The sequence below is a fragment of the Artemia franciscana genome, unplaced genomic scaffold (genome assembly GCF_032884065.1).
Source record: "Artemia franciscana unplaced genomic scaffold, ASM3288406v1 PGA_scaffold_47, whole genome shotgun sequence".
NCBI classification, from domain to species: domain Eukaryota; kingdom Metazoa; phylum Arthropoda; class Branchiopoda; order Anostraca; family Artemiidae; genus Artemia; species Artemia franciscana.
In genome coordinates, this window is record NW_027062688.1 from 505,974 (window position 1) to 525,866 (window position 19,893).

General features: G+C 31.2%; 1 protein-coding gene across 4 annotated transcripts in view; it reads right to left on the reverse strand.

Annotated features, from left to right (window-relative positions):
• The window catches only part of LOC136041862 (rap guanine nucleotide exchange factor 1-like), a 160,724-nt gene that overhangs the window by 24,117 nt on the left and 116,714 nt on the right, over positions 1 to 19,893 (reverse strand). For all 4 annotated transcript variants that reach the window (XM_065726637.1, XM_065726641.1, XM_065726638.1 and 1 more), the window contains one exon: positions 15,693 to 15,864. In XM_065726637.1, the coding sequence (XP_065582709.1) occupies positions 15,693 to 15,864 (172 nt within the window). The remainder of the gene's footprint in view (positions 1 to 15,692; positions 15,865 to 19,893) is intronic.

Below are 19,893 nucleotides of genomic sequence, written 5' to 3' on the forward strand. Positions count from 1 at the left end.
ATAGTTACCAAAAACTGTAAGAAACAGAATTTTGATATCAACTGATATATCATCAGCTTCACATGTTGATTCTAACATATCAACAGTCTATATTGTAAGAATAGAGCAACGCAGCTTAATAGTTACCAAAAACTGTAAGAAACAGAATTTTGATATCAACTGATATATCATCAGCTTCACATGTTGATTCTAACATATCAACAGTCTATATTGTAAGAATAGAGCAACGCAGCTTAATAGTTACCAAAAAACTATAAGAAACAGAATTTTGATATCAACTGATATATCATCAGCTTCACATGTTGATTCTAACATATCAACAGTCTATACTGTAAGAATAGAGCAACGCAGCTTAATAGTTACCAAAAACTGTAAGAAACAGAATTTTGATATCAACTGATATATCATCAGCTTCACATGTTGATTCTAACATATCAACAGTCTATACTGTAAGAATAGAGCAACGCAGCTTAATAGTTACCAAAAACTGTAAGAAACAGAATTTTGATATCAACTGATATATCATCAGCTTCACATGTTGATTCTAACATATCAACAGTCTATACTGTAAGAATAGAGCAACGCAGCTTAATAGTTACCAAAAACTGTAAGAAACAGAATTTTGATATCAACTGATATATCATCAGCTTCACATGTTGATTCTAACATATCAACAGTCTATACTGTAAGAATAGAGCAACACAGCTTAATAGTTACCAAAAAACTATAAGAAACAGAATTTTGATATCAACTGATATATCATCAGCTTCACATGTTGATTCTAACATATCAACAGTCTATACTGTAAGAATAGAGCAACGCAGCTTAATAGTTACCAAAAACTGTAAGAAACAGAATTTTGATATCAACTGATATATCATCAGCTTCACGTGTTGATTCTAACATATCAACAGTCTATACTGTAAGAATAGAGCAACGCAGCTTAATAGTTACCAAAAACTGTAAGAAACAGAATTTTGATATCAACTGATATATCATCAGCTTCACATGTTGATTCTAACATATCAACAGTCTATACTGTAAGAATAGAGCAACACAGCTTAATAGTTACCAAAAAACTATAAGAAACAGAATTTTGATATTAACTGATATATCATCAGCTTCACATGTTGATTCTAACATATCAACAGTCTATACTGTAAGAATAGAGCAACACAGCTTAATAGTTACCAAAAACTGTAAGAAACAGAATTTTGATATCAACTGATATATCATCAGCTTCACATGTTGATTCTAACATATCAACAGTCTATACTGTAAGAATAGAGCAACACAGCTTAATAGTTACCAAAAAACTGTAAGAAACAGAATTTTGATATCAACTGATATATCATCAGCTTCACATGTTGATTCTAACATATCAACAGTCTATACTGTAAGAATAGAGCAACACAGCTTAATAGTTACCAAAAAACTATAAGAAACAGAATTTTGATATTAACTGATATATCATCAGCTTCACATGTTGATTCTAACATATCAACAGTCTATACTGTAAGAATAGAGCAACACAGCTTAATAGTTACCAAAAACTGTAAGAAACAGAATTTTGATATCAACTGATATATCATCAGCTTCACATGTTGATTCTAACATATCAACAGTCTATACTGTAAGAATAGAGCAACACAGCTTAATAGTTACCAAAAACTGTAAGAAACAGAATTTTGATATCAACTGATATATCATCAGCTTCACATGTTGATTCTAAAAATTCAAGATTCATTAAGCTTAGTTTTAGATAATTTGTTTGTAGAAGAAACAACTTATCTAATTTGTTTGTGAATTAGTTTGTAGAAGAAGGAACTGATGCAGTTAAAAATTGTATATTTTAGATGTGTTCAATAGAATAATATAACTGAAGTTTTTTTGTAAACTCATTCCTGGCAAAGCAACATCTAGTGAAATTTTACCAAAATTGATAAATTTTTTAGAGAAAAAGGTCATATTTTAGAAAAACTGCGTTTGGCTTTGCAGAGGTAATGATAAGTCAATGCCAGGACAACAAACTGGCTTTTTAGCACTAATTAAAGTGAAAACACTTCTAATGTTCTCTGGACTCACTGCATGCTCAATAAAGCAGCTCTCACATAAAAAAAAAATCAGATAGAAACTTGAGGGCGTTTTTACTAAAGTAATAAGAATTATAAACTGCATAAAAACAGTTCATTATAAGTTAGGTTACTTACAAAGCTGGGAGTTCCTTACAGTTGCATTTTGTACAACAGTACAAAAGGAAATTCATTTTTTGTACTGTTGCCTATCTTGTGACAAAGAAATTCAGAGGGCATATGAACTAAAAGTGGAAATTGCAATCTCTATCGGAGGAAATCGAAATGAGTAAATAATTTTTTTCAAGGATGGTAATTTAATTGTTAAACTGACGTGTTTGGTGGATATTTTGGGAGATATAAGCTTTTTGAATAAACCAGTGTAAGGGCAAAAATGCATTTATTTATTAAAAAGATAATGTGCAAGCCTTCATAAAAAAAATAAGGCTATGGAAGACAATTTTGGGAAAAGGGTTGACATGTTTCCATTTCTAAATTTACGCCCACAAGATAACAATGAAGCAAATAAAAACCTATCTCTTGAACACGAGGATGCTTTGTTTCGTCATTTCTCGAAGCATTTCGATGACCTTGATTTTAAATATGTGCATGAATATAGAATCCATTTACCGATAGGGTGACGAATTTGAACTAGACCTCCGTTGCCTGTGCAACGGGAAAGTGTTGCAGCAACTGTGCCCTGTTCCTTAGGGCATAGTTGCGGAGCAACACGTGCAACTGTGCCCTACAGGACACAGTTGCGGAGCAACAGTCTCCATTATGTCCTTCAGAGGACATTTTTCTAATGCGGCTTCGATTGTTATCTTGAAGCATCTTTCTGAGGAACTTTTTAATCCATTTCACGTTATAAAAATAAAATAGACATCAAAATCGAAAATTTAAGAAAATTTCAAAAATCGGAACGAGATTGACTTTTCCGGAATTATTTACGGGAAATCTGTAAGAGCTACGGAATTTCATGCTTCAGTTCTCGAAAACATCAATAAAAGTTCTATATGAGTTCATAATTATTTTATCTCTAAAACGTTTACTTCCGAAACTAGGGCCGTCTTAACTTGACGCCAATTCGAAGTATTATGTTTCGAGACGCACATTTCGGGAATTATTTCCGGGAAATCTGAAAGAGATACGGAAATAACGTCTTATAGTTTTCTGCTTAACTTTTGATGGTCCTAAGCTAGGAAAATATAAAACAAACCAAATTCACCAAAATATAAATTGCCCCGAGGGCATGACAAAACTTCCAAATAGAAAAAACCAAAGAAGGAATTTTATTTCGGAGAAACTATTGTAAGCTCCAGTTGTTAGGAGATCGAGACCTGTCGAACCGCGTTGGAAAAAAAAATCTAGCTGGTCCAGAACAGAAGTTACCTCTAGAACGTCGAAACTTCGGAAATTATTTCTTAGAGAACGAAGCAACTTGGTATATAGAACACTTCACTTCTTCTTGCATACTTTTCACAGCACTACTCGATAAAAATATAAGAAACATCAAAATCGAAAATTTGAGAAAATTCCAAAAAAAATCGGAACGAGATGGACTTTTCCGGAATTATTTCCGGGAAATCTGTAAGAGCTACGGAATTTTGTGCTCCGGTTCTCGAAGAGACAAATGAAAGTTCTACATGAGTTCAGCATAACTGTATTTCTAACAGGTTTATTTCCGAAGCTAGGGTCGTCTAAATTGACGCCAAACATCGAACGCAGAGTTTCTAAGAAAAAAACGGTTTTTTTTTTTATGGAAAACTGTTAGAAATTTTAGGAACTTCTCTGGAACTTTTTTACTCTGTTTCACGTTTCCCTTCCCTCTGAAAAATCTCAATTTTTTAACTCTTACCACTTCGGAGCTACAGGTCGCTGATCACGGTGAAAAAAAAAAAAAAAAAAAAAAAAAAAACTACGAAAGCAGTAGTGTTGCTCCGCAACACAACTCCGCAGCACAATTAAAAAGTAGAACTTTGATTGAATTAGATTTATGATTGACTTAATTTGCAAAATTCAGTATGATGGATTTAATTAACAAAGAAAATTAGATTTAATTAGCTCTTGAAAATTCTTATATATATAATATATAATATATATATATATATATATATATATATATATATATATATATATATATATATATATATATATATATATATATATATATATATATATATATATATATATATTTATATATATATATATATATATATATATATATATATATATATATATATATATATATATATATATATATATTATATATATATATATATATATATATATATATATATATATTTATATATATATATATATATATATATATATATATATATATATATATATTATATATATATATATATATATATATATATTATATATATATATATATATATATATATATATATATATATATATATATATATATATATATATATATATATATATATATATATATATATATATATATATATATATATATATATAAATATATATATATATATATATATATATATATATATATATATATATATATATATATTATATATATATATATATATATATATATATATATATATATATATATATATATATATATATATATATATATATATATATATATATATATATATATATATATATATATATATATATATATATATATATATATATATATATATATATATATATATATATATATATATATATATATATATATATATATATATATATATATATATATATATATATATATATATATATATATATATATATATATATATATATATATATATATATATATATATATATATATATATATATATATATATATATATATATATATATATATATATATATATATATATATATATATATATATATATATATATATATATATATATATATATATATATATATATATATATATATATATATATATATATATATATATATATATATATATATATATATATATATATATATATATATATATATATATATATAATATATATATATATATATATATATATATATATATATATATATATATATATATATATATATATATATATATATATATATATATATATATATATAAATATATATATATATATATATATATATATATATATATATATATATATATATATAATATATATATAGGAAAAAACAAGAATACATCGTTAATTCAATTTTGGCCAAATACTAAGAGTGAACATAATACTTTGTCACATAAAGCTTAAAAACATTGATGTCGCTTGGAAAATCTTAATAATACATAATTGAATTAGCTGAAATGAAACCCAAATATCGTGTTTGTTTGGATGTAGAAAAGAAACTTCATGTATTCATCTCATCATCAACCCCAGAATTGTCAAACTTTGGGTTAATTATAGACAAGAACATATATAATAGGTAGCGCTTTACTCTGCCTAAGAAAAAAAGAGCGTCTAGGCACAATGTTTTTTTTTTTTTTTTTTTTTTTTTTTTTTTTGACCAGGATACTTGGTGTAGAAGGAGTTGTCGTAGAAAATTCGAAAAGCGCTCAATCGATTGGAAATTGAAAGGGCTAGTGTTATTTCTAATCGCATGAGCCCTTTTCGAAGTTTCTACCACCCCTTCTATACAAAGTGCCCCGGTCTAAAAATAAAATAATAGTATATTGTTGGCACATCGTTATGTAGGCAGCGCTATTACACTGCCTATGATGGATGTTCTTGCCCATAATAAGCACAAAGTTTGTCAAATCTTGGGGTCAATATGGTTGCAGAATAGAAGTAAGGAGCAACTCGATCAAATAGTAACAGGATCAGTAAGAAAAGTGATTTCGATAAAAAATTAATAGGTCAAAAGAATGGACTTTTTTTTACGTTGATTCCAAATAAATAAAATTCGCCAAGTCTAATGTTACCCGACGAAAGCTACGAATCAGAGAAAGTTTGTTTGATTTTCGAAAAAGGGAGGAAACTCGCTCGTTACGCTAGCTAGAGTCCTTTTGTGCCTTAGAAAAGTTTCTTATTCAAATTCAACAACACTTGCATTTCAGCAGCTGTTCTTATAGAAATTTGATTAAAAGATCGAGCGATTGAGGAGGGGGTAGCCCATTGTTTCTGTCTGTTTTAAGTTCTGTTTAATCACTTAGTTCTTTGTAGGCACCCTCTGTCTGTTTTAAGTTCCCGTGTTGGTCCTTCTTTCGTTACGTAAGAAAGCACGTAGATACTGCAACTTTCTTTGAAGTGAAACTTTAGACAACTCTATGTTTTTCCAGCTCCCCACTAGCAGTGACGAAAGAAAAACGAGAGAAAAAAGGATACATCAGAGTTCGCTACATCTGTAAATATTTTTTTCTCGTTGTTCATGGTGGGGAGCATTGAATTTCCAATGTGAAGTTATGAAGAAGAATTAAGAGCAGTGCAATGGAAATTCTTGAAGACGTTGCAAGTGAAGCATCCCAGTCAAAAATGAAAGTGAATTCCCATATATCTCATATTATGACCTTTACTTTTTTTTAAATCAAAGACAAAAATTATAACCCCAATACCTAATGAAATAATTACAACAAAAACTAAACTCTTAGGGGTCACACTGACTAGTTGAAATAGGAGGCCCACATTTGCTCTATTGTTAAACAGGCTAGGACATCTCTGTCTCTCCTTCAGCTATTTGCTAAATTTTCATGCCCAGAAGCACATATCCTTTCCCTTTATATGTTTTTTATCCGTCCACAGCTTGAGAGCTTGAGTATGCTTGCCGGGTCTGGATTTTGGTCTTGCGGTGGATCAGTCTGATAGGCAAGAAATAATCCAGAAGAGAGCCTTGAGGATTATTTACAGTCAGGGCAAAGTGCCTAACATTCTCCCCCTCAAAGAATCCGCCTCCCACCTTGGCAGCCCGACGAGTTACTTTCTATACCAATTTCGGAAATAATCAGCGTTGTAACTCACGCTTTCAATGTATACTTCCAGCCCCTAATTGCCCTCCAAAGCCCCATTTACCCTGATCAAAAGCACAAAAATCCCGGTTTTAAATTCTATTAACGCAAGAACTAAGCGTTTCAGAAAGAGCTTTGTGTCAGCGTTTGTTGCAATCATAAATAAATGAAATTTGTAATGCATCACGTTAATGTGTCATTTGTATTGTTAATGTGTTTTTGTTTCATTTTTATTTGACAGGCCAGTTGGATTCATCGCTGTATGTTTTTATCATGTATTTATGTTTTTACTTATTTCCACATTTTTATTCATTTAACTTATATTACTTACTTACACTTATTTTACTTACATTTTCCTTATGTACTTATGTTTGTGTACTTAAGTACTCATTTTTATTCATTTTATTCAATGTAATCATATTATATGAGAGGCCAGTTTGGTTCATCGCTATAAGCAATGTTTTAATATCGGACTTCTGTACTTATGTTTTTTTTGTATACAATGTAGAGTAGCTGACTGAAAACAACAAGTTCGGCAGTCTTTTATGTTGTGAGAGGTTGCTTCATAATGAAGTACTGTTCCATTCTATTCTAGGTTTGCAAGAATGGCGACTCCTATAGTGCACTTTTTAATACTCCACCGAATTCGAGAGGTTTCACACCATTTTTCGAAATTCAAATAAATTTTTTTCGCAATAAACTTTTACCATTAAGATTAATCGAAATCATAGCCACCATTCAAGAATCAGCTTCTAATGACAGTTATCACTGTCATTAGACATGTTATCATCACTGACAGTTATCATCACTGTCAATGACAGTTGTCATTCACATATCACTGTCACAGCAACCATGATTATATTATTTCTTTTGATCATCTTAATGTACATATTTCAATCTATAGCTAAGTTTAGATATTTATTGCAAGCTATTTAAAAAAACTGTTTTCGAAAAAAAGAATTTTTTTAAAGAAAAGTAGAGCCATAATAAGGAGAAAAGTAGAAAAGTAGAAAGAAAAGTAGAGCCATATAAGTAGAGACATACAGAAGAAAGTTCTATAATAATTCGAACTTAAAAACAGGAATCACTGTTATTGAATAAATGAAACCCTAAATTGAAGCAAAAAATCCCATGAAATATAAAAATATTAACACATCCTACTATGAATGGATAAATATATCCTGAAACGAACAGCAATTGAAATGAATTATCAAGCTAAACTTCAAACGAACAGAAATTACCACAAATAGGAGTCGGTTACCATCTCCTTACCTTCCTTTTGGCTATAGTATCGTTTGCATTTTATCCAAAACAATGTGTATTTTGGACAAGGTAGTTTTTATTTAACAAAATATAGTTAATAAAAGAAACAAAAAAAATCATCATAATATTCAACTAGGGCTGACAACGCGCATGCCTTTTCAAGACTAGAAAATAGTTTGCACTTTACAGGAAAAAATAAAAAAAGAATTGTCCTTTTAAAATATAATAATCGGCTCTGTCCATCGCATGTTTTTAAATAAAATGAATTTGAATTTTGAATTAAAAGTCTTGATACTTTCTGGATTAAGTTTAAAAATGTGTAAACACAGATTTTCTTTTTTTTTTGTTTTTTTTTTTTTAGTAAAGTGCAAACTATGTTCTGGTCTTGAGAAGGCATGGGGGTTGTCAGTCCTGCTCATGTTAATTTCGCTTGTTTTGGATTTGGCTCGGTTATTTATAGTAATTTCTGTACGTTTTGGGTTTCATTCATTTATTGATAGTGATTTGTGGTAGTTTTAAGCTTGGTAGATTATTTCGATTTTATTTCTTGTCATTTTTGTTTTAATGAAGTTATTTACTATTCTTTGAAGAATTTATTCTGTAGAAAAAGTTTTCTTTAAAATGAATTACAGTTAAGAACAAACTTCAGTGATGATGCACCGCATCATCACTGCACCGCAGTGATGATGCACCGCACTTTTCTTTTGAGAAGTCAATATAACCTAAGAATGTTTTGAATTTTTTTTTTCTGGGATATGGTGCCATATTGACTGACTGCGCTGCCTGTCGTCTTTTACTATTCCAACTAAGAGAAGTCACAGACTTTTTTCTGTGTGTAATTATCTTTGAAAAAAAAATGTGTCCCGTCAATCAGCTCTTGAGGAAATTTTTTGTAAAGAATTCGACTGACAATGGCTGAAAACGATACGCCATTAGAACAACAAGAAAATAGACATTACTACAGAGTGACTCAAACTTCAATCATTTTGTCATGAAGAGAGTTCTATAGCCACTGTACTGTAGTAACTGTTTATAATAATTTTAAGTTTATAATAATAATAATTTATAATAGTTTATAATAATTTTAATGTAGTAACTGTTTTGAATAATTTTAAGATTGATAATAATATATGTAATTGAACGTAACCCATGCAGTTACCCGTACTCAAATTTTACTTATTATTTTCAGACAGGCATTACACAATCATTATTTCTAAAGCATGTTCTTAAGCTATCTTGAATCGAATGTCTATATTTCAAAGTTATGCTTGAATAGTAATCACTAGGCCGATAAACTCTTACAAAAACTAATTTTGGAGGAATATTTCTTAAAATGAGTAAAGAATTAGGTAAACTAAATTAATCATTGCGTCAAGTTAGAGCTAGTGTCTTAGTTAGGTTTTTGGAGATGAGATCTCCTGCAACCTGTGTGGGAGGGAAGGAAATTTTGTAAATAGTTGTCACCAGGACATTCCAGAATATTCTAGCTGTTCCAAAAGAAAATAGATTTTACGTAATTAAAATATTTAGTTTTTTCGAAATATCGCGCTGTGTTCAAATTCGTACTATGGAAAACTGTTTTTTGTCTTTTAACTTACGAAACATGTCACGCCATCTATTTTTTATATATATATTGACGCTAAATATCATACGGGTATGTTCGACTGTGTCTTCTAATTGAAAATTTAATTTTTTGTAAGGATATCAAATTAACGATTTGGATTAGAGAGCTGAAAAGTTTGGAAGACACCAAATAAAAAGCTGTAATTTTAAGTTAATTTTGACTTTGTTGCTTTTATCCGCAGTGAAGGTGAAAAGATTCGCTGCAAGCACCTGTAATGGTAGAAAGGTGGCGTTGGGTAACGAGAGAGATTCTTTAAATTAGGACCTCCTGCAACCTGTGTGCGGAGAAGGAAATTTTGTAAATAGTTGTACTAAGGACATTCCAGAAGAGATTGTTTATTTTAAAGAGATTTGACTGATTTCTTTAGAATAAATTCCTGGAATAAAAGAGCTAGAGGAGTAGTAAGTCTTTTGGAGACAAAAACACAATCTAATTTCTTTTGGGAAGGGGGAACCGATAAGAATGCGTCATCAGGGGCTGGAACCAGAAGGGGCTGGATCGCGTCCAAACTTAGCTGGAAGCAAGATTAAGTGCTCCAATTACTCTTTTTTCAACCTGCTACTTATTTAGGTTACTATGGGGAAACCTGATCTAGGGTCGTTCCAAATTATTATTTTTTTCATCAGCATAAACTTTAACATATCCTTAAATATAAATAAAACTCCGATTATAACCATTGAGGCTTCACACTTCATTCAATTAATCACTTAGTTCTTTGTAGGCACCCTCAGTTCTTAGAATTTCAATTTACCGTATTTGAGATGCATTTGAGACGTCTATCCGACACCCTGCCAATGGTTTTGGAGGATTTTTATCCTTTATCCTAAAATTTTGTACGATGCTGCCTTATATAGGCATACATTTTTACGTCATTTATTGCTGTAAACTCAATACAAAAAATGTAATTTTTTGCCAAAAACTCAATTTTATTTGAAATACTATATTTCGTTAATTACAAAAGCGAGCGAAACCAAGTAGTTTTACTCAAAACCAAGTAATTTCAAAAATTCCTCCATTTTAAAAAAAAATTTCGAAATCTTTTATTTTTGAACATGAGTCAAATTTTATTCCTTCGAAATTCGAATTCAAAGTCAAATTCCCTTAGATTTGGCTTCAAAATAACGTTTTAGTATTAAAAGTTATTTAGATGATAGTCGTCATTCTTGAATCAACTAGAAATGGCAATCTTGTCTAACACGCCAATGTTTCAAAAATACATTTTTAATTTTTGGTTACTATGGGCAGTGGTCCATCCTTTACTAGGAAATCACACTGAATTACTCCTACAACTACCAACAACTCACTGAAGTACCCAGCAACCTGAGGTCGAAAATCGCTCCTCCCCTATCCCAATTTATTTAAAGTCTCTCTCTTTACACCTCCGAAGAAGCTCCAATTTTCCTTAAATCCTTCCGTACAACCTCCTTCTACGCGATTCTGGGGCGAAACGGTATTCCTTTGGCCCTGGATGGTTGGCCATAAAGGAAGATGTTTGGCAATCTGTTTTCCTTCATTTACTGAACGTTTCCTAGCCATCTCGACGTTTCTCGTCCTAGAAAGCGGCATAGGATCATACATTTTGTACAGCTTACTGTTTGAAATACGGTCATCCAGACGGGTTCGTAAAACAATCTGTTGACAATTCCTCTGGAAAACATCTAGTAAATTCTCCTCTGTTTTTTTCGGAGCGCCAACATTTTAGCCATGCTTGGCTACTTTCATCACTGTAGCTTCCAATATTCCAATCTTGGTTCGCAGACTTATCTTCCCGTTCTTCCAGACTTTTTTTTCGACTGTGAAAAAAAAAACACTGGACCATGGCTATTCTACTTTTTATATCTTCACTGCATCCACCACCTTTAAGAATAATACAACAAAGGTAACTGTAGCTATCCACTTGATTAGTCTTCTCGTTACGCAAGCTGTCACAAGCTGTCTTCTCGTCTAAGCAATTTAGTCTTCTTAATATTAATTTTCAAGCCTATTCTTGAACGCTGAGCTGTCACAAACATCATTTATTTTGCAAAATTTTTTATCTAGGACGCTCAAATCATCAGTACAACCTAAGTTTAGAATTCTTTTCATTTGATTCCATTCTAAAGCCTCTGCAGGATTAATTAGGACAAATTCCATTAAAATGACCAATATAAATTGAGATAGAACGCAATCACGCTTTGCTGTTCATTAAGTTCAAAACTTAATGAACTTCAAAACTTAAAAACTTCATTAAGTTCATTAAGTTTGTTGGTTTTCCTGGATGAACTAAGGATTTGAGCACGATTCCCTATTGTGTTCCATTCACTACGTGAATATACGTAGTGAAACTAGGGAAAATAACTTCAAAAGTTTTAAAACTTAAAAACTTCATTAAGTTCAAATTGCTTGTTGCAATCCGTACGGCAGGCTTATACTTTTTGATACTAAATTCATTTCGTCTCACAAAATGTTATACCATAATTTTCAAAAAGGTGTTCTTGGGCGGCAAAATGTTGAGATGCCTCTTACCCTAATCTCTGTAGACTAATACATCTACGTTTCAAAACTAATTTCTTCAAAATAACGTTCCGAGAAGGAGGAAGAATGTAGGAATGCCCTTTCCTAAGTCCTTTGGGCTGATACTTTTACATATTTAAATCATTTCCTTAAATAAACTATTGTGCCCAACATTGTTAGACTCTGATTTTTGCTATAAGTGAAATAATCAGACTCTTTTTCCGTTTTAAATACTGCTGGTACTCTGTTTTTAAGATCATTATCATTATATTTAAGATCGTTCATTATTTTTAAGGCAGCAGTAGTGATGTTAAGACATAAAGGTAGCTATTTGCTTTTCTACCAATCGAGTTTTTTTTCGGATGGTGATATTAGAGAACACAAGTTTTATTTACTCTACTATACAACATATAACAATTCAACTGGTCTAATCACACGTAACTCTGGTAGCTAACTAGCTTATTTCATTCAACGGAGTGCAATTCACCACTCTCTTACGTCTGACTTTTTAGTCTCTCGACACGAAACGTGATCTGTATAATAAGTTGGCAAATGATTTTAGATAAAATCACCACACAGCTACTAACCTCATTTGCTAAGCTCCTTACCTAACTTAACTGCTACTTAACTGCTTAACACACTTAACTGCTTTCCTAACTTAACTGCAGCGATGTTGCTCTTGCACATTGCATTAATCCCTTCAATGTATTTATTTAGTATATCATACAAGTATAGGAAATTCACTAAAGCTCTTCTATCGCCTGAGTTAAACGCTTGCTCATAATCTATAAAGCTAAAGACTAAAGGGGTCTAATGAGTCAAGCAATCTTGAATTATTATTTTAACAGTGAAAATTCGGTCGACGCATCTTCTACCCTTTGTAAGACCACACTGTTCTCTCTTAAAATTTATCTATAGCATCTATAAGTCTGGAAGTATAATCAAACTAAAAAATTTGCTTCCTACAGGACGAAACCAAGCTAGTTCCTTTATAATTACCACACTCCCTCAATCATCTTTCTTACAGAGGGATTTAATTCAAATTCATAAAACTATTACCTTATTAGATAAATTATAGCATTTAAATTCGGCACGAAAAACACTTCTAGAATCAGATGCTTTTATTCTTGTGAAAGTCAGACGTTTACTTACGCCGACCAGGTTGGACTCGGGACTAAGGTTCATGGTCTAGATTATGAGACCAATGACCTGGCTAAAAAGTGAAATTGTGATTTTAGATTGCTAGTTTTGATGAATTCTTGGTTTTACATAAGATGTCTTTCAATTTTATGGTTCAAAATTGCATAACGATAATCTACTTTTGAGCCGTTTTTCTGATTTTTAATTTGTTTTACTGATAATTTTGAACCTTTTTCCAAGAATCTCATTTTTCAGCCGAAAAGGCCTCAAGTTGATCAAGTTGGGAAACCTAATTTGTTTTTTTTTGTTTTTTTTAAGAGCAATTATTGCCCCTATCTACGCAGTTGGAGACTGTTGCTGCGTTGGTATAAATATTTTCATTTATTGTCCACTCAAACACCTGTCCGACTGGTCTCTGACTTTGGCTCAAAAGGAAAAGCACACACCGGACAGGTGGATGTTATCCACGACAGACATACTTAATAAATCCTAAATCTCAACAAAGCTCTTTATGTTAGATGTCAACCCTCGTCCACAACAAATTACTCTGGAGAAGACTAACAAAACTGAAGCCTGGTTCCCTCTACGCTGCCAACGCTGCCGAAGAAGAGCAGCTTTAATTAATTCAAATTTTTAATTAATTAATTAATTAATTCAATTCAGTTAATTCAATTTAATTTAATTAATTCAATTAATTATTTAATAATTAATAATTTTTATTTAATAATTAATTATTTTTTAATAATTAATTTTTAATAATAATTTTTTATTTAATAAATTAATTCAATTCTTTAATTAATTCAAGTAATTCAAAAGCAATGACACTGATAGAAACGGATGCAACATAATATACAGAATGGAATTCAATGAAACATATATGAGAAACCAAATGGTTTAAATTTTGTGAGCTTGTCAAAGTGTTAACTTAAAGACTAAACATCAGACTCAATTACTCAATTCCTACATCAACTCAAAAAAAAAACTTCATGAACATAATTTGGTAACGTGAATTTTTGACACTATCTTAAGTCGACTTATAGATCCTGGTTCGATATAACTAATCAGTAAACTTGTTCTATGTATATCATTTCATCACATCATAATCAATGGTGCTTAAAAGCAAAATTGATGATGACATGATGAAACTGCATTTACAAACACAGAATTAAGAAAATAAGTAAATAAGGAAACAATTAAGGAAATAAGTAAACAAGGAATTAAGGAATTATGTTAAGGAATTAAGGAAATAGGTAAATAATTTATTTATTGTTTTTCTCTGGTTTTCAATATGTTGTTTTCAAGTTTTTTGTGTTTATACATATTCAAGAGTCGCATAGAAACTGGCAAATTTCCCAAAACTTATATCATTCATAGAATTATATTTAACGACAAAAACATAAGTCAAGACCAAAAATCTTTGGTCTTTTTGCCAAACTCAAAACTTTCTTTAAACATTTAATGTTGTCGTAAATTTGGTGCAAAATTTACCAGGATTCCTTGTACATCGATTAAGCACACGTTGTATTTAGATAATCATTTGTTGGATACACAAGAATTAAATCCACCTGGTGAAAATTTATGACCTCTTTTATGTAGGACACATAAACACATACTAAGCCGTGTCTTGATTGACATCATTCACCCAGCCAGTAGCAGGGTCGGCTTTGACCGGGCAATCAATCATAGCCGTCGGAATATTATCAGGCTACCCAGTTATATTGACTGTCCAATCATAGCCACCTTTTTCAAAAATGACCCACTTACAGAAAATGTCGCTGGCATAAGTGATCTCAATCAAGACGAGGCTTCACTGAAGGATGAAGTACTCACGTTTGTCTCATGAGCAAAAAAAAACTTTTCAGCAGGAAAAAAAAACTTTGTCATCTTTCTTAGCAGTTCAGATTTCTATACTGAACAGAAGAACTCCTTATTGGAGTCAAAGCACACAAAAAACGCCTAGCTGGACAGCATAGTTAAGTAGCCAAGAACAAGAGTTCGTAGAACTCCTGTTCCAAGAACAGGAGAACAAGAACGGAGTTCAGTAGTCAAGATAAATTAATGATTCCTTTGTATTTTGGTTATGAATCAACACTTTTAAGCAATACAAATTTGAAATAATATTACGATCTCACTAAAGGGGCAAAAAACAAAAGAGACTTACGCCAGGTCATCAATAACTCTTACTAGAAGAGAAAAGGCACTACGGGCTGCTTTTTGCCTTTGGTCTATTTTATGGATGAACCTATTGTATCGGTATATCAACTTTGTTATCAAATCTTCCGGAGCACAAAATGTCCTATACGTAGTCAAAAAAGCCTCTTGATACAAGAACCCTGAAAAAAAGTATATAAATACACATATATGTGTGTTGATGTTGAAAGCTGATGCTAAAACTGTAATGAGGAAAAATCAGAAGCAAATACATCCTTCTCATTGAAATAACTTGGTAAAAAAAAAAAAGTTGCAGGTGTAGTTATGTAAGCGATAAAATATTTATTCAAGTTTTATTTCTTATTTTAACAGTCTTTCATTCACATTGGTAACACTTGTAAAAAAAAGCAGCAAAAATCAAACCAGCCAAAAAATTGGGCGCCAGGATTTGAAATTTTTCTTAGATGGGTCGGAACCCAGTCAACTCTGGGAACCACTGCTGCAGATGATTTGAGTAACCCCAAAAAACGTTTTACCTATACCTTAAATTCCCAAAAATACTTAAAAACTAAACAATGACTTATAAACTGAAAAAAAAGTCAGTCTAAAAAACAATATAGCTGTTGTTTTCAAAAGTAATCCAAGTGTAATAGATCTCTCGATTTTCGAAGGGATAAAACCTAAGTTACTCGTCAAAGAGGGCTATATCAAATACCGTGTAGTTATGGAAATTATTACGTTAGTCGGTCTCACCAAAACTTATGTACATCATTACAGCATCCAACAAAGGAAGAATAGAATAAGCATTGAAATATAATAATTTTTTATTCAGCTTTAAGCAACCATATTTTCGACAATCCAAACCATTCTGGGCTATTCGAGGAACCAATTATAATTAGCAATGACCCAGGAATCAAACAAATTGTCCGTTGAGCAATTGAAATCAAGCATAACTTAAATAATAATTGTTTATTCTGCCTCAACTTTGCAGTTACTCAACTTTATGTACACTAAATTAATTATGGAAAATAATATATTCTACATGCCTCCCCTCCCCAATAATTTGGAGGAAAGATTACTTCCCAGCTCACGCCCTTTGATTCTCCGGATGTAGATCCCCCAATAAAAATGCTGGAACTACAAATTTTAAAGAAATTTATTGTATAATTTTAGTCAAAAAATTTGTTTTGTGGATGTGGTTCTTTTAGTAAGTTTTTTTTCTTTTTACTTGTATTATATTGTATTTTGTGGATGACAGCTGTTCGAATTTCGAAATATTCAAAATTCGAAATATTCGAATTTTGCAACCTTGTTATGCACTGTCTTTACAAATTCCTCATTATTCTTTTGTATGATGGAAAGGTCTTTGCCATTTCTCAAAATGAATTAAAAAATTTTCAAATTTTATTAAAAATTACTATACCTTTAAGTTTGAAATCATTCCTAGCTGTGTCTAGTCTCATCTCGCCATTCCAATTCTCTATTTTTTTTTATTATTATTATTATTATTACTAATCTCAATTCAGAGAAAAAAGAAGACAAAAATCCCCGTTTTTAACACCATATTTATCCGCAATAGAACGAGAACCAGAGGCATGAATGCTTGTCATTATATCATTTTAATTCGTTTTGTCTAATTAATAGGATTCAACGTCCCTTAGATCAAGTCAGACACCACACAGTAAAGCATAGCGTTGAATGTTCTAGTAAAGTGTATCCGATGTCAGAGTTCGTTCTATATTAAGTTTTTGTCTGTCCTCAACCTATAAATAAAATTTTCATAAAAAGTATTGCCAGGGCTCATTTTATCGTAAACTAAAGCTTCAAAGCTTGTCTTAAGGTCTGAAGTTGATAAATGGGAACCCAAAGGCTCTTTCAAAGGTTTTTTTTTCAGTTATCTCTGCTGTCCCATATGGTGTCGCACCAACATTTCAATATATTTGTTTTAATGAGAGTCAAAATAGAGAATCTTCTTCCGGGTTGATATGATCCGAATAGCTCTCTAAAGCTGCGAATCTATAGTTAGATATCGTTTCTGTCACACATAAAGGTTACGTCTGACATCGGTATTACAACAAAAGAAGTAGTAAAACCCACTTGCTAAGATGTTCTCAAAGGAAGCTCAGTAGAGCAATGCATGTTCAAGTTCAAATTATTCTTAGCAGTGCAAAAGTGTCAGAACCACAGCATAAATATACATACGAACAGTAGCGACAAGTTTCTTCAAAAATGATACAGATTAAAGCGCTCGGAAAAGAATTTCCCCTGTGCGTCACAGCAATAGTTTTAATTGCTTCTTGGCATTCAACCAAATCACAGCATAAGCCCGTCGTAATACACTAAACATTTGTCAATGCGCGTGAGCAAATAGGCTGAGTCGTCAAGTTAGGTCTAGATTGACGTGTTTCAAAAATATTTAATGGAGAGTATAGGACTTTTTGCTTCTGTTCATATATATACTTGTGCTACGGTCAGAACAGTGGCCGCAGTTCATTCCTCTTGGGAGAAGGAGCGTAAGCCCTGCAGTCCTTCAAATTCTTGTATAAATTATAAAAACTTTGCAAGGAAAATTTGACTTCTAACAAAACTAAAGATCAAACTCGTCATTTTAAAATGTTAATTTTTAGGCAAGTCATACTTTTTTGCTATGTTATTTTGAGATATAGGTAAAATTAAACATAATATTTTTCAACATAAAAGATAAACAGTAATATGTTCATTGTGATCGAAATAGAACCGACATCATTATGATTAAGTCAACGTTATTTAGAAAAGTTATTTGATAAATAGTAAAATGATTATAGCTTGAATGTCAATTAACTCACTGATAGGACTAATTCGTAGAAACTCCAATTGTAGACGAAGCCCAGGTGTTTAGTTCAAAAACATCAGTCAGAAGTAAGCGGGGCGAAGAGATAAATCACCCCCCCCCCACCCTCACTTGATGCAGAAATGAAGGGATTTTCACAGAAAGCCAGAACATATGGATCTGAAATGCATCTTTGAGGCTTCTGGGTATAAAAAAAATTCAACTCTTAGCTCAAACAAGGAATTCCGATACAAATAGCACGGTTTCCGTGCTAAAGATGACAAAGGACAATAACAAGAAGGGGTGGATTCTTCCAGAAAAAGCTTATTACAAGGGGGGAAACACTCATATCAAATTCAAAATCAATAGATGGGATCAGTTATAAAATACCAAGAATCACACTCATTTAAGACTTAGTTTCTTTTCTGTTAACATACATCACGAATATAATATTTCCCAAAGACACATCCAAGGCCGTATAAAGGAAGGGAGGGGGGGGGGGGGTATCGATATCTCTAAAATATTTGTCCGACTCGTAAAAACGTACCAAAAATGTACATAAACAAACTTTGACGTTTTAAGCTTTTTTTAACCCCCTACCCCGACAAAAATACCCTCCTCAAAAAATTTTTGATACGGCCCTGGACACGTCAGAACTTCGATTTGATTATCAAAATTTCATTGGCGAAATTATTTAATATGATAACACAACAAAAGAGACAGATGATTATCGGGTTGTTTCAGTGAGAAACAAGCGAAAGTGAGGCTTTGAGCAATAAATAGCCATTTTAAAGAGGGTATTATGTAATTGATAAATAGTCAATAGAAGGGTTTATTTACTTCTGACTAAGATACACAAAAAGAGTACAAACAAGCAGTAAAAATGAAGAAAAAAAGACATTAGAGAACACATATATATAAAAAACGGATAAACTTGTGGTTTGGTTCAATGAAAAATCTCAATTTTACTTACAACATTTGTTTGCTGTTTTAAGTGACTAAACTGATACTAACTGACTCTTCCTTAGATAAATATACAACTTGGATGAGATTATAATGACATGGTCAACATTTATAAACCCCACCAGAGAGCTCACAGTGCCGTATCTTTAACTTTATCAATTAGAAATATGGCATTTAGAAGTACACATAAATCCATTTGCAAATATTTCAAACTCCAATTGAATTTATTTTTAGATGGTTCGACTTAGTTTTTTACTGTTTTAAAAAGAAGAGTTGAGAGAAAGAGTCAAACTTTAGCGTAAAGAGCGGGGCGTTGATGAGGAAGCAGCCCCTTTCATATACAAAGTAATTTCTGTTCGTTTTAGGTTTTAATGTCGCTCCTTACTTTCAGTTGAAAAAACTTGTTTTTTTTATTTAATTTTCAAGAGAAATCAGTTAA